This window comes from Danio rerio, chromosome 14 (assembly GCF_052040795.2).
Source record: "Danio rerio strain M-AB ecotype USA chromosome 14, GRCz13ab, whole genome shotgun sequence".
NCBI lineage: Eukaryota > Metazoa > Chordata > Actinopteri > Cypriniformes > Danionidae > Danio > Danio rerio.
In genome coordinates, this window is record NC_141034.1 from 49,377,501 (window position 1) to 49,395,380 (window position 17,880).

At 34.7% G+C, this 17,880-nt stretch overlaps 1 protein-coding gene across 8 annotated transcripts in view; it reads left to right on the forward strand.

Annotated features, from left to right (window-relative positions):
- atp8a1 (ATPase phospholipid transporting 8A1) overlaps positions 1–17,880 on the forward strand; it is a 332,891-nt gene that overhangs the window by 224,679 nt on the left and 90,332 nt on the right. For all 8 annotated transcript variants that reach the window (XM_087281952.1, XM_087281950.1, XM_087281956.1 and 5 more), the window contains 2 exons: positions 373–556; positions 8,640–8,750. In XM_087281952.1, the coding sequence (XP_087138078.1) occupies positions 373–556; positions 8,640–8,750 (295 nt within the window). The remainder of the gene's footprint in view (positions 1–372; positions 557–8,639; positions 8,751–17,880) is intronic.

Below are 17,880 nucleotides of genomic sequence, written 5' to 3' on the forward strand. Positions count from 1 at the left end.
CAAATGGTTGTCAACACTAATAATCGGCTACAAGAAAAATAGCCTCCGATCTCTCTGTAAAGGCGCCATTGCAAATCCCCAAACATGCTGTAAATCCTTAATCCTTTTCCTCATGGTAAGATATAAATGTCAGTTTCAGCTCTGGAGAAGTTTCAAAACAAATGTTTCAACAATGTTCTTTATCGCACAAAAGATGACTTAAATTGCATTACATTTTATGTTTATGTATTTGCCAGATGCTTTTATCCAAAGCGAATTGCATTGGATTGCTTTACAAATAATCTGATCAGTTCTTGGGAATCGAACCCACAACCTGTTTGATCTGTAGTCATATAATTGCTTGTAGTCATTATCACTTGTTTTGTTTTGCAGGGTTTCTCCTCTTCAGAAGTCTGAGGTGGTGGAGATGGTGAAGAAGCAGGTGAAAGTGATCACTCTGGCCATCGGGGATGGAGCCAATGATGTTGGGATGATCCAGACAGCCCATGTCGGTGTTGGCATCTCTGGAAATGAAGGACTGCAGGCTGCCAACTCATCAGATTACTCCATTGCCCAGGTGACAAACTATCAGATATCATAATGTATACCTACAGGACAAAAATAAGGGCCAGATTTGATAAAGAAGTTAACTTGATGCCAAATAGATTTTATTTGTTTGATAATACAGTTTTTCTCATTCGCTTTGATGCGTTTCTCACAACACCAGTGCATTTCTGCACAACAGTTAATGCATTTCTCAAAACAATTAGTACAAACTGAAAAACCTAGCTGATAACCTGCAAAAGCGCATCTCATGCTCAAAATGGATAGTTCATTCCTCAAAAGCAAGTATTGATGTCAATCAAAGTGTCAGTGTCATCAAAATAAAAAGTCCTGACACCATTGTTTATGAACAAGATAGTCAAATGACTTTGTCATGTTTTCGTTATGACAGTTTACTCTGGACATTTTTTTAATGCAAAACAGTCAGATTTTGGTGACACTTCCTGAAAATGCTCAAGACAGCACTGTATTTTATTTGCACAGCCATTTGGAAACTACAGTGAAGTTAGACATCACTGCATTGAGTGAGTACAAGACACTGAATATGTATGTTTCACATTTTTACTGCACATGCTCGTTACAATCCTAATTTATTCCCAGCATTGTGCAAAAGAATAAACACACCCTTATTTACAACAAGCATAAACTCCCTTTAGGTAGAGCAGTGCACAACTGTAAACAATATTGCAGAACATATTGGAACTGAGCCTACAACATACAAAGGTCTGTAAATCATTCATCAAATTGTTCAATTTTAAAGACATTTTCAGGAAAATAAAGATTTAAATTTGTTTTATAAAATTAGCTTGACACATTTTGACAACTAGTTTCCCATTTTTGTATGTAATGACTCAAATAATGAAATGAGGACTATTAGTTTTATATGGAATGACTATTCAGCATTTACAAGTTTAGTTAATTTTGACTGACATGACATAAGCAGATGACAATGTTCTAAACAGCAATTTGTATGAAAGCAATTGATGCATGTCCGAAAGCATCTACAATGTGTTGAAAAGAATGAGAAACTGCTACTAGGATGTGCACAAATGACTAATTGTTTTGAGAAATGCATTACCTGTTGTGCAAATGTAAATAGTGTTGTGAAAAATGCACCAAAGCAACTGAGAAAAAACTGTAAATAGGTTATGCAATACCCTGGCTCAGTAAAAATCAATTCTAACTAGTTTAGAAAATAAATGTATATGTAATAAAATCCAGGGTGGACATTTCAGCAGGACAATGATCCAAAGCACAGCCAAGAAAACTCTCAAATGCTTTCGGAGAAAGAAAATCAAGATGCAGAATGGCCTAGCCAATCACCTGGCTTGAATCCAATTGAAAATACTAGATAAAGATCAGATTTGATAGACGAGGCCCACAGAACCATCAAGAGTTTTAAACTTAATTGAAGTCTGTCAAAAACTCACACCTGAGCAATGCATGAGACTTCATTCTTCATCTGAGAGTTGTCTTTAAGCTGCTGTCATCAAACAAGCCTTTTATATAAAGTATTAAATACATTTCAGTAGTTTAGCCCTTTCTTCTTGTGTTATTTCATTGTTATTACAGTGCATATCATATTATCTGCTTCAATTCCATGTCAACAGCTCCTTTAGAAATATCATTCCCAACGAAAAACATGACGTGTTCAATACTTATTTCCCCCGCTGTATATATCCGAGGCACATATCAGTTCCACCTTGCTTCAGTGTGATCTCCAGAAAGTGAACCCTGGTCTAGATTACGTATCTTGGGTGAAGGGTTAAACCTGTGGCTCATCGATTCTGCATTCTGAGATTGCGAAACAGGTCGCTCAGGTCAGTTTACATAGCTAGAGTGTTGTCTTACTCAACCCCCTCTGCTGTCGCTGAAACAGGACCTGGCCCTCTTATGTAAACTTAATTAAAAAGATGTTTGGAAATTCACAGATTTTGATACAGCACCATCTTCATTGTGCGTTTAACAAAAGAAAGCTCAAGTGTCGTGGATCTCCGTCAACATCTCTCTCCATCTCTGTCCCGCTTTTTATTTCATGTTTTTGTGCGATCATCCCTCCACACGCTTGTTTTTCCTTCACTGCCCCGAGCTGCCTGTTCAGCGGCCTCATGCATCGGATTACCAAAGAAAGCATCTTGTCTTTTCTTAAGTGCCCTCATCATATTGTGCGGGCAGGTTCACAGAGCGTCTTCTCAACTGCCTTCCAGCAAAAACAGGCTCGTATGATGTTTGCTAGATCCGACGGCAGACTTTAGCTTGAGTGTGTGCATCATTTTAATGCAGTTGCATCCTGTTTTGCATTGTAAGGGCAAACACTGCTGCTTCTTATCAAGATTATAAACGCACACACTCACACCTACAGTGCAGCTGAAGACTCTGTTATTATCCCTACTTGAAAAGTGTATTTTTTATATTTATATTTCTGAGTTGCTATTTAATGGAGACAACACATTGGGCTCTATTTTAACTATCTTGCCGCAAAGTATTAAGTGCGTGTCCAAATCTACTTCACTATTTTAAGGACAAAAAATAAGGCTTATACCCCAGCGCATTGTCTAACAGGGTTGTGATTATTCTCTTAATGAGGTCTGGGTGTGTTTTGAGCATAATGTGCATTAAACCAATCAGAGACTCATCTCCCATTCCCTTTAAGAGTCAGTTGTGTCGCGCCATGGTCTTATTTACATGGCGGACTTTGTAAGTGAAAAAACTGAATGCTTCACTAGCGAGAAAACAGTTAAACAGGCCATCTGCAGCTCAAAAATAAAGAACAAGCCTCCTCTATTCAGCCTCTTTACCTTTTTTTACTTGACTCTTTACTCCTTTACTTTTGTGGATAAGGAAACGTTGTTGTACGCACTCCACTGAATACATCCATTAGCCTACATATTTAATTTAGTTTAAGCGCAAAGATTTGTTTCAAAACTATTTCTAAATTCAGTTCTAATTAACCAGTTAAACTCTGCTGTTATTTTGGGATTTCCGCCTGGATTTTGCCTACCCAAATTAAAAAATTTGGTCTCATTTTAAAGAAAACCCTTTGAATTTTCATAAAACACTATTGAAAGTGGTTAAAATAACTGTATATGTCGTCTGTGTTATAATAAACACCTAAAAAAAGAGGCGCTTTTTGTATTTTTATTTATTTTTTTATAAACTCAAATTTGAAAGTGTACCTTTTTAGGTTATGTGAGGTCTAGGGTGCTGTAATTAATTTAGGTGGTTCCCGAACATGTCTGTAATCATAGGAAAAAAGAAAAATGTCTCTACCATAATCTATGCAAAAGTTATTGTATTCCAACTGATGAGAGGTGCTATACAAGCCACAGGGATCGATCATTGTTTTCATACTTCACTATTCTTTTGTTTGATCAAACATAATTTACTGTGTTTGGACCACGTCAGACATATAACAGGATTACTTATGCACATCACCTCAAAAACAGGGGCTGCTTAGTGATCATAAATGTGTTGTTTTCACTTCTGCGCCATGGAAACACCGTGATTCATTCGACAACTGTTTGATGTGTGAATATAATTCAGTAAAAAGAATGCTAGAACCGGATGAGCACCGGCAAGAGCTTTCATTTGAGCTTTAACTTGTACATGTGTCATATGAAAATAAACCAATGTAAAATACCTAGCTGGGGTATCCAAAATACCGTGTATTTAAGTGTAAATAACTTTTGTACAGTTGGATAAAAACCAAAGTGATGCATATGTGCATAAAATATAGATTCTACACTTTCAAACGAAACCACTTAAGGGGGTTTGGTGCAATGCTAGCCCTTTAAATCTTAAAGCTAATGTCGATGATGTCGGAGTTTAACTGGTTAAATAAAACAAAACAAATAAACTAACAAATAAATTAACAATAATAACGAAATGTGCGCAAAAAACATCATTGGAGTTATGTCCAAACACATGTCTTATTCTTATGCCCCATATGGTGATGCAGACGTCTCCAAAACATGACAGCTGGCCAAATCTAATCTTGTATCTATTAAACAAACATAAATATGCATATAGTAAATAATACTGCTAATAGTAATATTGCTCAAATGCAAATTGTCATGAATAAACTGAAAAAAGCCCCCTGAGATGAGGCATGGAGTAAGTGGTTTTATTTTTATGTAGAAAATAATCATTTTGTAACATTTTAATCCTTAAATTTTTTTCTTATGTAAAGATATTTGTGTGTTGCTGTACATCTTGTGTGTATTAAGCAAAGTGTAAGCATTTGAACCCGCATAGGCACATAACTAATGCGCTCAGTGCTGGACTTCAGACCAGGTTTTAGTTGGTCAATGGCGAACTTCCTCTGAAATCCTTTTCAGATCAGCACACCCACGAGTCCACAAAGCGGCACAAATGGATTTGCTATTTAAACAATGTGGTGCAAAATATGAAAATTACTGTTGCGCTGGTCTGAAAATAGCAACAAATAGCTAGGCCTTCGCCTTTTTGCGCTGGGTGTATGATCAGGATCACGGTGACAACAAATGTGTTTATTTTCAACACGTTTTTAAACTTATTAATTGTGAATACTAATTTCTATAATAACTTTAGAAATTTAGCTATTTTCTTTTGTCTTTGACTGTAAATGTCAAAAAATATGGGAAAAAAAGAAAAAAATATATATAATATATATAATAATTCCAACAACTTTTAAACTTAAAGTTCTAAACAGTGACTTTTATTAACATTTTTAATTGTTTAAAGTGAAATATTGTCTGTGTTGGTGTTGTATATTACGCTACAAAAGCTTGTAATAAACTGCTGGTTCATTTTCTGTTATTTTACAGACTTATATTACTATTTATTATTTCTTAAACATTATTTTATTTTAAACTACTAAACTGTCAATAAAAGTCACTTTGTTAAATTGTAGAGTTGAATTTTCAACATTAAAACTCGACAGAGCAAAGATCAACATCCTATAATGCAATTCACATCCGTACATAAACTGAAAACACTTGTGAATCACAAAATACACAAACTGTTAATTTTATATTTTTAATTTTATATTACTATTTTTTACAGTGTACATATTATTTTACTAAATATTTTTCTAGATAATAAAATATGTGCTGGTATGTATTTTTTTAAATATCCCAACCATTTTCATTAGTTTTATTTTAAAGAAATGTTTGAATTTTTACCAAAGGTAATAATAATTTTGACCAATATATATGTATAACTATGTCATTTATAATGACCATGATATTACTGCATTTACTCATTTATTTAGTAAATAATTGTTTTGTAATTTATTTTATTTAATTAGTAAAAAAATTGCTGGAATATAATGCTGATAATATTACATAGTTTGTATTATATTACATTTGGGTATTACATTTTGCAGATATTATGGTGTATAACATAATTTATTCCTTATATTTATGTCTTATTTAAAAAAAATTTAATCTCTATTTAATTTAATTTATTTGGATTTTTTTTATATTTTCTTTAAAGAAAATATATTTTAATTTCATTTTTAATTTGTATTATATTTAATTTGGATATTATTTTAGCAGATATTATGATATATAGCATTGTTTTTATTTAATTTAATTTATTTTTATTCTATATTTAATTCAATTTTATTAGTATTTTTCTTTTATTTCTTTAAAGAAAATATATTTTCATTTAATTTTTTATTCTATATTTAATTTAATTTGTATTTTTATTTATATTTTTCTAAGTAAATATATTTTAATTTAAAATATATATTTCATTTGAAATATATATATGAAATATATTTAATTTTAATTTTATCACCATGCACTTCCTAAGTGTTCAAATTACATATAAAGCTTAAATCCAGTCTCCCTTCACAGACCCTCCTGGAATAATTAGTGTTGAACCCAGGGTCTGTAGGTTTGTTTGGGGTCTGCTTTGAAGATTAAATTGTTTATATGAAGGCATAAATCAGCATGCAGGATCTCTGCTGTGCTTCAGCCACTCAGATCAGCAGAATGTCTCCTCATCCAGACTTCACTGTAGTCTGTCTGTCATCGACTCGCTCTCCTCACATCCAGAGGTCAAACAATCCCTGAGCCCCTCAAAGACCCTTCATACCCCGTACATCCCATCCTGGTGCTGCTGCCCTAGTAGGAGTCACCTGCTGTTTGTTTTACAGGGAGGATGTTTATAATGCTGTCACATCAGGCTGATCCTAAGCAAAGAAAAATCAGCATCATTACAGTAGAGATCGCTGAAAGAACTTTGATCATGTTTGTATATAACACTGTCTGATGGTTTGTTTACGTTGTCATAGAAAAGCATGAAAGCAACTGAACATGAACATGTTCATATATATATATACATATATACATATATACACATATATTATATATATATATGTGATTTAGACCTGTAGGCTGCTGAACTCGGCAGAAAATATGGTTAAAGCGCAACTTGAAAATATTTTTCAACGCAATCTTTTGCAATATATAAGCAAACTACTCATCGATTGTTTGAAAAAAGACATCTGTTTGGCTTGAGGAAAGTTAAACATGCAGTGACTACAACAAAAACACCACTTTATATTCAGTAAATCTGACACAATCCAGATGATTGAAATGGTTTATTTACACAGATTGAGTGTTGGGTTCTGTTCGGAGTAGATTAAGAATGTTTGGATGCCAAGTTTGTTCCTTAGATTTTATGACAGTCAGGTTAATATTGATTAAATAAATCAGCACACTATCATCTTAAAAACATAGCAAGAATTAGATGCTTTGTTTCCAGTGAGGACTTGTTAATGCTTTTATCACCAATAGGGTGGATTACTGTAATAGCCTCCTCACTGGCATTCCCGAAAAGACGGTCAGACAGCTCATCCAGAAGGCTGCGGCCAGGATTCTGACCAGAACAAGAAAATCAGAGCACACCACACCTGTCCTCAGGTCTATACACTGGCTCCCAGTTACATTCAGAATAGATTTTAAAGTATTATTACTTGTCTATAAATCACTAAATGGCCTAGGACCTCAATACATTACAGATATGCTCACTGAATACAAACCTAACAGATCATTCAGATCTTTAGGGTCACATAAACTAGAAATTCCAAGAGTTCGTTCAATGCAAGGTGAATCAACCTTCAGCTACTACACCCCCTGCTGCTGGACTCCAGCAATGATCTCTGAGGACAGGTGTGATGTGCTCTAATTTCCTGGTTCTGGTCAGAATCCTGGAAGCAGCGTTTTGGATGAGCTGCAACTGTCTATAAGGCTAGTGAGGAGGTCATCACAGTAATCCATCCTGCTGGTGATAAAACCATGAAAAAAAGTACTTGCTGGAAACAAAGCATCTAATTCTTGCAATGTTTGTGAGACGATAATATGCTGATTGACTCACTGCTTTGACATGACTACTGAAACTCATATCTGACTTCAGAATCGCGCCAAGATTCTTGACTTTATTAGCACAAACAGCCCTGAGTGAGAAGCAATTGTCTACCATTAGTGTGTTCACCTGCTAAAGCAACTAAGATTAAAAATGTGGAGCTTTAGGGAGCACAAATGAACACTAGTATCTATAGATTGACTTCTGACACACTTCTTTTCACAAATGCACAGGCATTTGTAGCTCCGCCCTCTTCTAAAAAAGAGCACAATGTCATTTAAATTTAAAGTGACAGTTATCAAAACAGCACAATTAGGAATAAAGCCTAAATGGTGCAGTTTCAAAGAGTTATAAAACAAAAATTGTGTGGTATTCTGAGCTGAAACTTCACATACACAGGCACATCAGAGACATATTTGGACATAATAGCTCCCCTTTAAAATAAATATTTAGTGTAGTAACTCAAAAACTGTTTGGTTTCATTGCAGCATTCCAATTTTTTTTTCTTCCTCTAAGTAAGAGTCTCAGAAGACCGATTGTAGCTGTAGATCTCACGAATTTGGGTGAGACAGTGTTGGTCTTCTCCCTGAAAACTCTAGGCGTCCTGTTATCCAGCACAGATGAGATTGTCTCTTTATTTTTGAATCCAAAAGCGCTCTCTGTCTTGGCTGGGAAACTGTAGATCTTGTGTAAACGATAGACCTTAATGAACTCATCTCTGTCCTCCCTACTCTCTCACACAGTTCAAGTACTTGAAGAATCTTCTGTTGGTTCACGGAGCTTGGAATTACAACCGCGTGGCCAAGTGCATCCTGTACTGCTTCTACAAAAACATTGTGCTCTACATTATTGAGGTAAGAAAGTCAACGCATGCTAATTAAAACAAGAAAATAAATATGACTCCTAAAGGGATAGTTCAGGCTTAAGTGAAAATCTACTCATCATATACTCTACTTTGTGTGATTTTAATCATGTATGAGTTTTTTTTCCTCTGTTGAACTCAAAACACAATATTTTGAAGAAGGCTGTTTGCTGGCACTCATTGACCTCAATAGTTGGAAAATAAATTACTATGGAAGTCAATTCACTCAAAAAATGCTGGGTTCCACACAATAGATTTGTTTAGGACATCGTGAATGGATTAAGTTTATTAAGGTTATTAGTTTTTGCAAATATAAGTGGATTGAACATAATACAACTAAGTTGTTTCAACAAAAAACTCAAGAACTGTGTTGTTTCAGTCTCGTTCTTCAACACCAACATTCTTCAAAAATCCTCTTTCATGTTCAACAGAAGAAAGAAACTCTCAAAGGTTTAAAACCGAACAAAGTCTACATGTTAGTTTTTTCTGGCAAAGAATTTATAAGATGAATAAAAAACTAAAGGTGGGCAGTTATAGGCTATGCTGGGGTTTTTTTCAGCATCTGACTTGTATTGTCACTAATAGGCTAATATTTTCTGTTGTTCTTATTATTATTTTTAGTGACTATATTAAAACTGATTAGTAGTCATTTAGACTAATTGTGAAGTTCTTAAAAATGTAACGTTCTATTATCATTATTATTATTATTATTATACGGTTTCGAGCAGTTAAAGTTATTTAAAACCACATGAAGGAGAGTAGATGAAGAATTAATTTTTATTTTTGGCTGAACTATCTCTTTAAACATGCTAAATTTAATGACTGATTACTACTCCATTTATTGTGCTAATCATTACAGGGGTATTTCACACACACAAAATAAAATTGTCATAATTTAAGGCACGCTTTCACTGAGTAGTATGGTACAATTCGGTCTGCTTTATGGCCGATTTTACTGTCAAAAGGTACCAAAAAGTGAACCGTACTGTACCAGTTTTAGGGTACCATTTTGAACGGGTACCCAGCACAACAAAAGGGTACCAAAAGATTGAGCAAGACGCTCAGCTAAACGCTATTGGTTTACAGAGATACGTCACTAGCTTGTGCACAAGCCAGCAGAATGAAAACAAAAGAAGCGGCATTTTTAAATACACAGCCGAAACATTTCACTGTAATAATATATACATATAATAATGAGCCATGGTCATCCGAAGCTCAAACAACCTTGTCGTCATGTTGATGAACAGCCACGAAGCCAAAAAGAAGAGCAGAATCTGCCCTGTGCCCCGCTGTTGTTTACAAAAAAGCGCGAGCGGTTGTACGTTTTTAAGCGAGCTTGCGTGCGTGTGTATATTTGAAATAAGGAACTTCTTGAGCAGATGATAATAACGTGCGCATGATTATTGAAGTGCTTCTGACATCAGATTCTTTCAGAAACAGACAAACACCAGAGTGAAGCTAAAAAAAAACAACGAAGCAAGTGATTCTTTCAGCAACCTAAAACATGAACAAACTGCAATGTATAATTATTTTCATCACCTTTTGGACTATTACGAACTCTGAAAGACAGAATTACTCTCTAACAGGGGTTACATGTGCTGGTGAAGATTAAAGATACAGATAAGAGATTTGCTCTGACTGTAAGCTACATTTTACATGTTGTTTTTGAACCCAAATAAGGACTAAATGTCTGCTGTGTGTAGTTTTTCTGTAATTGGTAACATATTGGAGACTGTAAGGGTCTGTATGTGTTCATATACGTTGCATTTATTTATTTTTAATATTTTTAATTCAATTTTAATTAAAATTTTAATTTTTAATTTTAATTTTAATTTTAATATTTTTAATTTTTAATTTTAATTGCAGACTTTACTGTAGGCTATTTCACGCTATCATTGATCTGCAGTTATAATCAAATCATGTTCAGAGAAAGGTTAGTCATGAACATTTATGCACAAGTATGTATGTGCATAAAGCATCTGTTTTGTGAGAATTGCTTTTCATATGATATGTAAACGACCCATACAGCTTTACTTTGACATTTCCTCGAGCGAGAATGAAGTCGAATGAAACTTTCTGTCGTACACCACGCACACCAAAAGAGTACCATTGGTACCCTTTTGGCAGTGGAAACACATGCCTGATAAAGGTGACCCGTACCGACCTGTACCAGTCAATGAAAACGGCCTATTACTCTCCCTTTATGTGTCAAATCTTTATTATATTCTTTCTTCCCTTTAACACAAAAGAAGATATTTGAAAAAACCTGTAACCATTGACTTCCATGATATTGTTTTTCCTACTATGGAAGTCAATGGTTTCAGTTTTTCAGCTTTCATCAAAATAACTTTGGTGTTTTAATGGAAGAAAATCATAAAGTTTTGAAACCAATTGAGAGTTTTCAGTTTGTGAGTAAATATTAATTTTGCGGTGAACTATCCCTTTAATGACCACTCTTTGAAGTAAGTAACTGGCATTTTGGTGCATGTTGGTAGTCCTGCTGCAGGAATGTGAGTCTGTCGATGTGAAGCCCACAGGTCATCGATCTATGATGCTATTTGAGATTTTCCAGAGCTGGTGCTGATAGCTGGTTCACAAAGCTGACTCGACTAGTTAAAGGACTGCTATCAGCACCAGCTTTATCATGAGGGGCGTCCGGCTGGTTTGAACACACGTGATTTAGGAGATGTGACACCTTCAGGACAAGTTTGTGGCTTCATCAAAGCTGAAAGAAGAGATAGTAGCAGACTAATGGTCTGAAAGCAATATTGAACCGTTTAACCTTTGCTTTTACAAGCCTAGTGTTAGTATGCTTTTAACAGTGCAGTAAATCAAAATGCAAAATGTTTCCAAAATTAATCGAAATAATGTGTTCAAAATCTGTATGCTGTACTTTTATCATATTCTGGGTCTAGAATCGTGACTTTATAAAAGAGCCTAAAAACTGCTCAACCTAAATCATTTCTGAACTGGTCTCATGTAAATTCTGTTTTGTCCTTTTTACTACAAGTTGATTATGTCTAATCCTTGTTTATCCTGGTTTCTTCTCAACGATGATTCTAATTGCTGTATAAGTACACTAAAGAAGAGAATGTTGTTTGCTGGTTTTACAGCTTCAAAAAAGGCAATCATACAAAATTGGTTTACCCCGCAGATATGTGCAAAAACATTTTGGATTCATAGCCTCCTTAAAATAGTGACGTTTGAAGGTACAATAGCACAGATAAAGGCTAAACCATTAAATTAGGCTAGTACGATTGATGCATGGCAATGTTTTTCTTCCAACATTTTAGACTATATAAAGCAATGACCATGTAAAGGGTTTTCTTTCAGATTGAAAATTGTTGATATGTCGGTTGCTCCCCCTCCCGTTTGTTAGTTGTTTGTTTGTTTGTTTGTTTGTTTTGTTAATCTAAAGGCGCTAAAACATTGATCACCAAAAGCAATTCTGAACTGAAGCCATGTTTTATCTGAGTAGCAATGTCTCAATCTGTGAACGTAAAGTCAGAATTTTTGAATCACTCACTCAGATCTATGATATTACTGAATATATACATTTATTAGTTATTTGAAAATTAAGTAAGATGTAAACCATGTCATTAAAACTGATATTTAAAAAATGTAATTAGTTAATATAATTAAAAAATTATATATAAATATGCATCAATAAAAAGTAAATAAAGTAAATAAATTACAAAATTTTTATAGAATTTTAACTAAAATGTATTATTTCATATTGTTTATATTTACATATTTTATATAAATATTTAAAAAATTCTAAGATAAAGTAAAAAAAAAAGTAAATACATAAAAATATTCTTATTATTTTATTATTATTTACTGTTACACCTTCTAGACAAGTCTGTGGCTTTATCAAAGCTGAATAAAAGGTTATCTGAAATCAATATTGAACCATTCATTTAAAAATAAATCAAAATGTAAATAGCTTAACTTCTCAGCCTAAAAATTATTTCTGAACTGAAGCTGTGTTTTATCTAGACTTTACGTTTACAGTCTCAATCTGTGAACATAAAGTCAAAATTTGAAATTACTTACTCGGGTCCATGATATTACTGAATATATACATTTTTATCAATTAAAATATGAAGTCATTTTTAACATTTCAAGTAAGATGTAAACCATGTCATTAAAACTAATGCAAAATAAAATAAATTACAAAATATTCATTCATTCATTCATTCATTCATTCATTCATTCATTCATTTTCTTTTCGGCTTAGTCTCTTTTTAATCTGGGGTCTCCACAGCGGAATAAACCGCCAACTTATTCAGCATATGTTTTACACAGCGAATGCCCTTCCAGCTGCAACCCATCCTGGGGAAACACACATGCACACTCATTCACACAATTTAGTTTATTCAATTCACCTAAAGCGCATGTCTTTAAACTGTGAGGGAAACCGGATATATATATGCAAATAAATAAATAAAAAGTCAATAAATTACAAAATTTTTACTAAATGAATAAACTTCTATATTTTTATGTATAAATTATTCTATTTTTTACTAAAATAAATAAAGTAAATAAATAAAAATATTATTTAATTATTAGATTTTTATTTACCTATTTTCTTATTAATCAATTATTATACTTCATTTATTAGAATTACGGTCATTAATCCTTTAGTAATGAGTGAAATTTCATGAAATTGTGTAAATGTAGAATGCTCAAAACATGCTCAACGTGTTTAAATCAAGCACAAATCTTACAATATTCAATTCAATTCAGCTTTATTTGTATAGCGCTTTTACAATGTAGATTGTGTCAAAGCAGCTTCACGTAAATGGTCATAGTAACTGGATCAGGGTAGTTCAGTTTTTAGTGTTTAAGTTCAGTTCAGTTTAGCTCAGTTCAGTGTGGTTTGAAGTCATTATTGAGAGTCCAAACACTGAAAAGCAAATTCATCAATGAGTAGCTTTTCAGATCCTGAACCATGCAAGCCAGTTGCGACAGCGGAGAGGGAAAAAAAACTTTACCAATAGGAAAGTGAAGAAAAAAAACCTTGAGAATAAACATGTTACAATAAACATTTTAATTAAGCATTCATTTCAGACGAAAATGTTCCAGTGGTTTGTCTAGACTCATTGACATTCATGTTTATCAACAAACGTTTGTCTCAAAAGTCTGTTACATAAGACATTGCATAAGAGTACTTTTCTCACCCAAAGCCTCATCGTTCATACATTGCCAGGGTCTAAGATTACTTAAAATAGAAATGTATACATCTTCAAAAGTAAAACATAAACCATAAATCATTGTCACACAAACTTGTATCATTTGCAAAGTTTTGTTCCATTATTAAACATTTTGCTTCTAGCTTTAGGACAAAAAAATCCATTAATGCATCTACAAAACATTTATTAAACAACCTTTGATTGTTCCTGCAAAGTTTTGACATGAGTTCAGAAATCACATCATATTGCATATTATTAAAAATAAGCAATTTTACTTCCCAACGAAAATGAGACTTTTAGAAGCACATTTTAATTTAAATGTTGACGTTTTATTTATTTTTACCTGTAGGAGCCAAGCGGAAACCTCCCACTCTCCCTCGGGAGGCCAATACGGAAGTAATTGAAACTGTAATTCATCGAATATCCGCTAGTCCTGGCTCCATAATAGAGCAAAATTTAATTGAGCCCACTGTTAGAATGGCCAACTTTACAGCAGTTTACAGCCTGGTACAAAGAATGATTTTTTTTTATAACTCATCGGTTTCCTTTATATTAGGTTATATTAAGTTTGCATAATTAAGAGCTTGGCCACTTGACAGCTAGGTCTCGCTGGTCGCCGTCACGTAACCTAAACTGACTCCGGCAGATTAGCCACTGATTTCGTCATATTCATCCTATTTTTGTTTTGTTTTATGTGGCTTTACACAGTCCGTTGCCTTTTGGGATTATTTCCTACAATTATCAGACGATACGGGATGCTGTGTGCACTTAATTGTGCTCACAAACCATTCACGTGGCCTCCGTTTCCCATGTGAGTAAAGTTATATACTTGTAACCCATCTCTGTTAATGCATTTGTTTTATTTAAGATCATTTATAATGGTCTTTAGAGCTGTAAAGCACTCCAGAATATGGCAGATTAAAAATATATGGGCTGTAGAACAGTCATCTGAAGTGTTATTATACAGTGTTATGCTGGATTTCATCAATAGTCCTGCATTTACTAATACAGACTATCTGAAGTGTTTGGAAGTATTTCGCGTTTGCCTCCTGTTGAAAAACGTCATAAGAACAATACTTAGTGGCTCAATGTATTACTACAGTATTTTTAAAAGTCTAAACACTTTATTGATATAGTGTACAGTGAAGCACATGTGGTCAGAACACAAACGAGTCGCAGGTGATAAAATATTAAGTGTGTCTAAAGCCAGGTCCAAGCTAAATACCAGCAGTGTCTGTTGCTCCGCTCACTCTCCGCCTCTTTGCCCTTGTTTGGTATCCTGCCGTGAGTGCGATGACGCGCAAACAAAATGACGATGGTTGGCCACGCCTACTTGTGGCTTTTTTTGCGCTCTTCAGAAACCTATGGGTGACGTCACGGACACTGCGTCCATATATTTTACAGCCTATGGTAGGAACAGTACAGTGTTAATGGTTAAACTATTTATAATGTTTAAAGTGGCTGACAATAATAAATATTCCTAATGATGAGAATAAATCTGCCATGTTTTTGAACTGTGCAGTGCTGTAGCTGCTTAATCAGGCCTAATATGCTACTGTATACTGTATTCTGGTCATTATAGTGGTACTTGAAGAGACTGTATTTTTTTCTGAGGTGGTCTTTAGTGAAAAAAGTTTGAGAACCACTGAAGTAGAGCATTCAGGTTTGTTGTGTATTAATGCTTTATCCATCCATTTTATCTTTCTCGTGTGAAATGTTCCCTGAGTAGGCGGCTCGCAAAGATTCGAAACAGACCATCGGCAGTATTCATGAGCTCCAGTCTCACGAGCACTTCAAAAATCCATCTTTTCCCCCCTCGGCTCTCTGTGCCACTTGACCTGTGAACCCGTTTTCCCTTCATCTCCGTTTTGTTTTATGCGCTGTGGTAAATCTCTGAAAAGCCCCTCAGATTTCTCTCGGTTGGCATCCAGAGTTTTGTTCTTCTGTATGACAAGAATGGGGAGATGAATCGGGACTTGAGATTATGGTTGTTTGCTCTCGCTGAATCACTCTGAGTTACTTGTGTTTAGACGCTTCTGTGCTGTTTACGTGTGGAAATCAGCTGCGGTCTTTCTTCAAAAACACTGCAAAGTCATGATGATTCCTTCGTTTTTCAATTCAGTGTGAATCTCTGAGCGACGTAGCTGTAAGCAATTATCGCTCGACGAATGTGATGTTTTAAACCTTTTCGATGACTTTCATGTAAGCTTCTTTTGGGTTTTGCTGTGGGCTTGGATGATTTCGTTCCACTATGAAAGCTCAGAAAGAATTCTGTCTGTGATCGCTTTTCACACTTTCTCATCAATGTTGATGACAACTTTTACTTAAATGAATTTTAACGTACACTCCCTGGCCACTTTATTAGGTATACCTGTCCAACTGCTTGTTAAAGCAAATTTCTAATCAGCCGACCACATGGCAGAAACTCTATGCATTTTGGCTTGTAGGCATGGTCAAGACGATCTGCTGCAGTTTAAACTGTGATTAAAAGTAATTTAAGTGACTTTAAACGTGGCATGGTTGTTGGTGCCAGACTGGCTGGTCTGAGTATTTCAGAAACTGCTAATCTACCTTAGATTTTTTCATGCACGACCATCTCTAGGGTTTACAAGAATGATCTGAAAAAGAGAAAATATCCAGCGAGCGGCAGTTCTGTGGGCGCAAATGCCTTGTTGATGCCGGAGGTCAGGGGAAAATGGCCAGACTGGTTTGAGCTGATAGAAAGGCAACAGCAACTCAAATAACCACTCGTTATAACAACTGAGATTTGCTGATTGTCTTCAGAAACATGTTTTGTTGTGCTGGTTGAAAGTCTCTTCACAGTCCAATAGTAATGATTACAGTAAATGATCTAAATGTGTTTATATGTATTTTTATATTCTGGGTAAGGCATTAAACTAAAAAATGTTCATCCAATTAAATAGAGGCGGACCGACATCTCGCATAATTCCGATAAGCAGCTCAGACTGTCTGTCAGCAAATGTAGATTCTGACTTCTGCGCATCTGTTCACGCAGATCCGCCATTCGCGCGTGCCCGTCTGCAAAAGCAGCCACGCGTTCAAATGCTGGATTGAAACTTTTTAAAACCTGAATCAATATTGGAGTTATTTTAGCACGCTGGAGGAAGGACGACACCATGGCTGAACTATTACTGTTAAACAGGTAATGTTCGGTTTTGAAACTATTTTAGTCAGGCTAAGCTTGAGTTAGATTGTGTTGTGTTATGAATGACTGTTACGTGTTTATGATGTTAAATAATTAAAGGGATGATGCGTAACAATCAGTGAGTCTATTGGTGAATGAGGAGAAGACACATACGCTTGATAAGTGAAACAAAAAGTAAGTATTTATTAATGGATAATGTCAAACAATGAATATAAGATAGAAGATAATGTAATTTTAAATAATTGAATGAAATAAAGAAAAATAGAAGTGTTGCCAAAACAAAGAAATAAATATAACAAAGCGAACTAACTAAACCCCAACCCACTAAACTGACTGATCAAAGAAAAATGCAGAAACAAAACCGTAATCTTCAGCACGTAGCTTAACTAAACTTCAAAACTCCCAAACATAATTACACATGTGGCAACGCCTCCAAAAACTAACTAATACAAAATTATACTAAGCTGCTCGAAATGCTAGAATTCTCGTAAAGTACACACTGTTAGCCATTAGCAAAACAAGATCTCAGGTAATCCAATTTTCATAAAGATCGTTCAAAACCTCACTATACATTAACAAGACCAGCACAAGTTTAACGGATAAATCAATATAAACAGAGAGAAAACTAGAACAGCACTCGCAATGAATCAAGCGGAACAAACAAACAAACAGTCCGGCCGACACAAGTGAGGAGATTGGCAGGCCAAGCACTCCTCCAGAACAGTGCAAGCGCAACGGTTTTATACTGCGCGGACCCGATC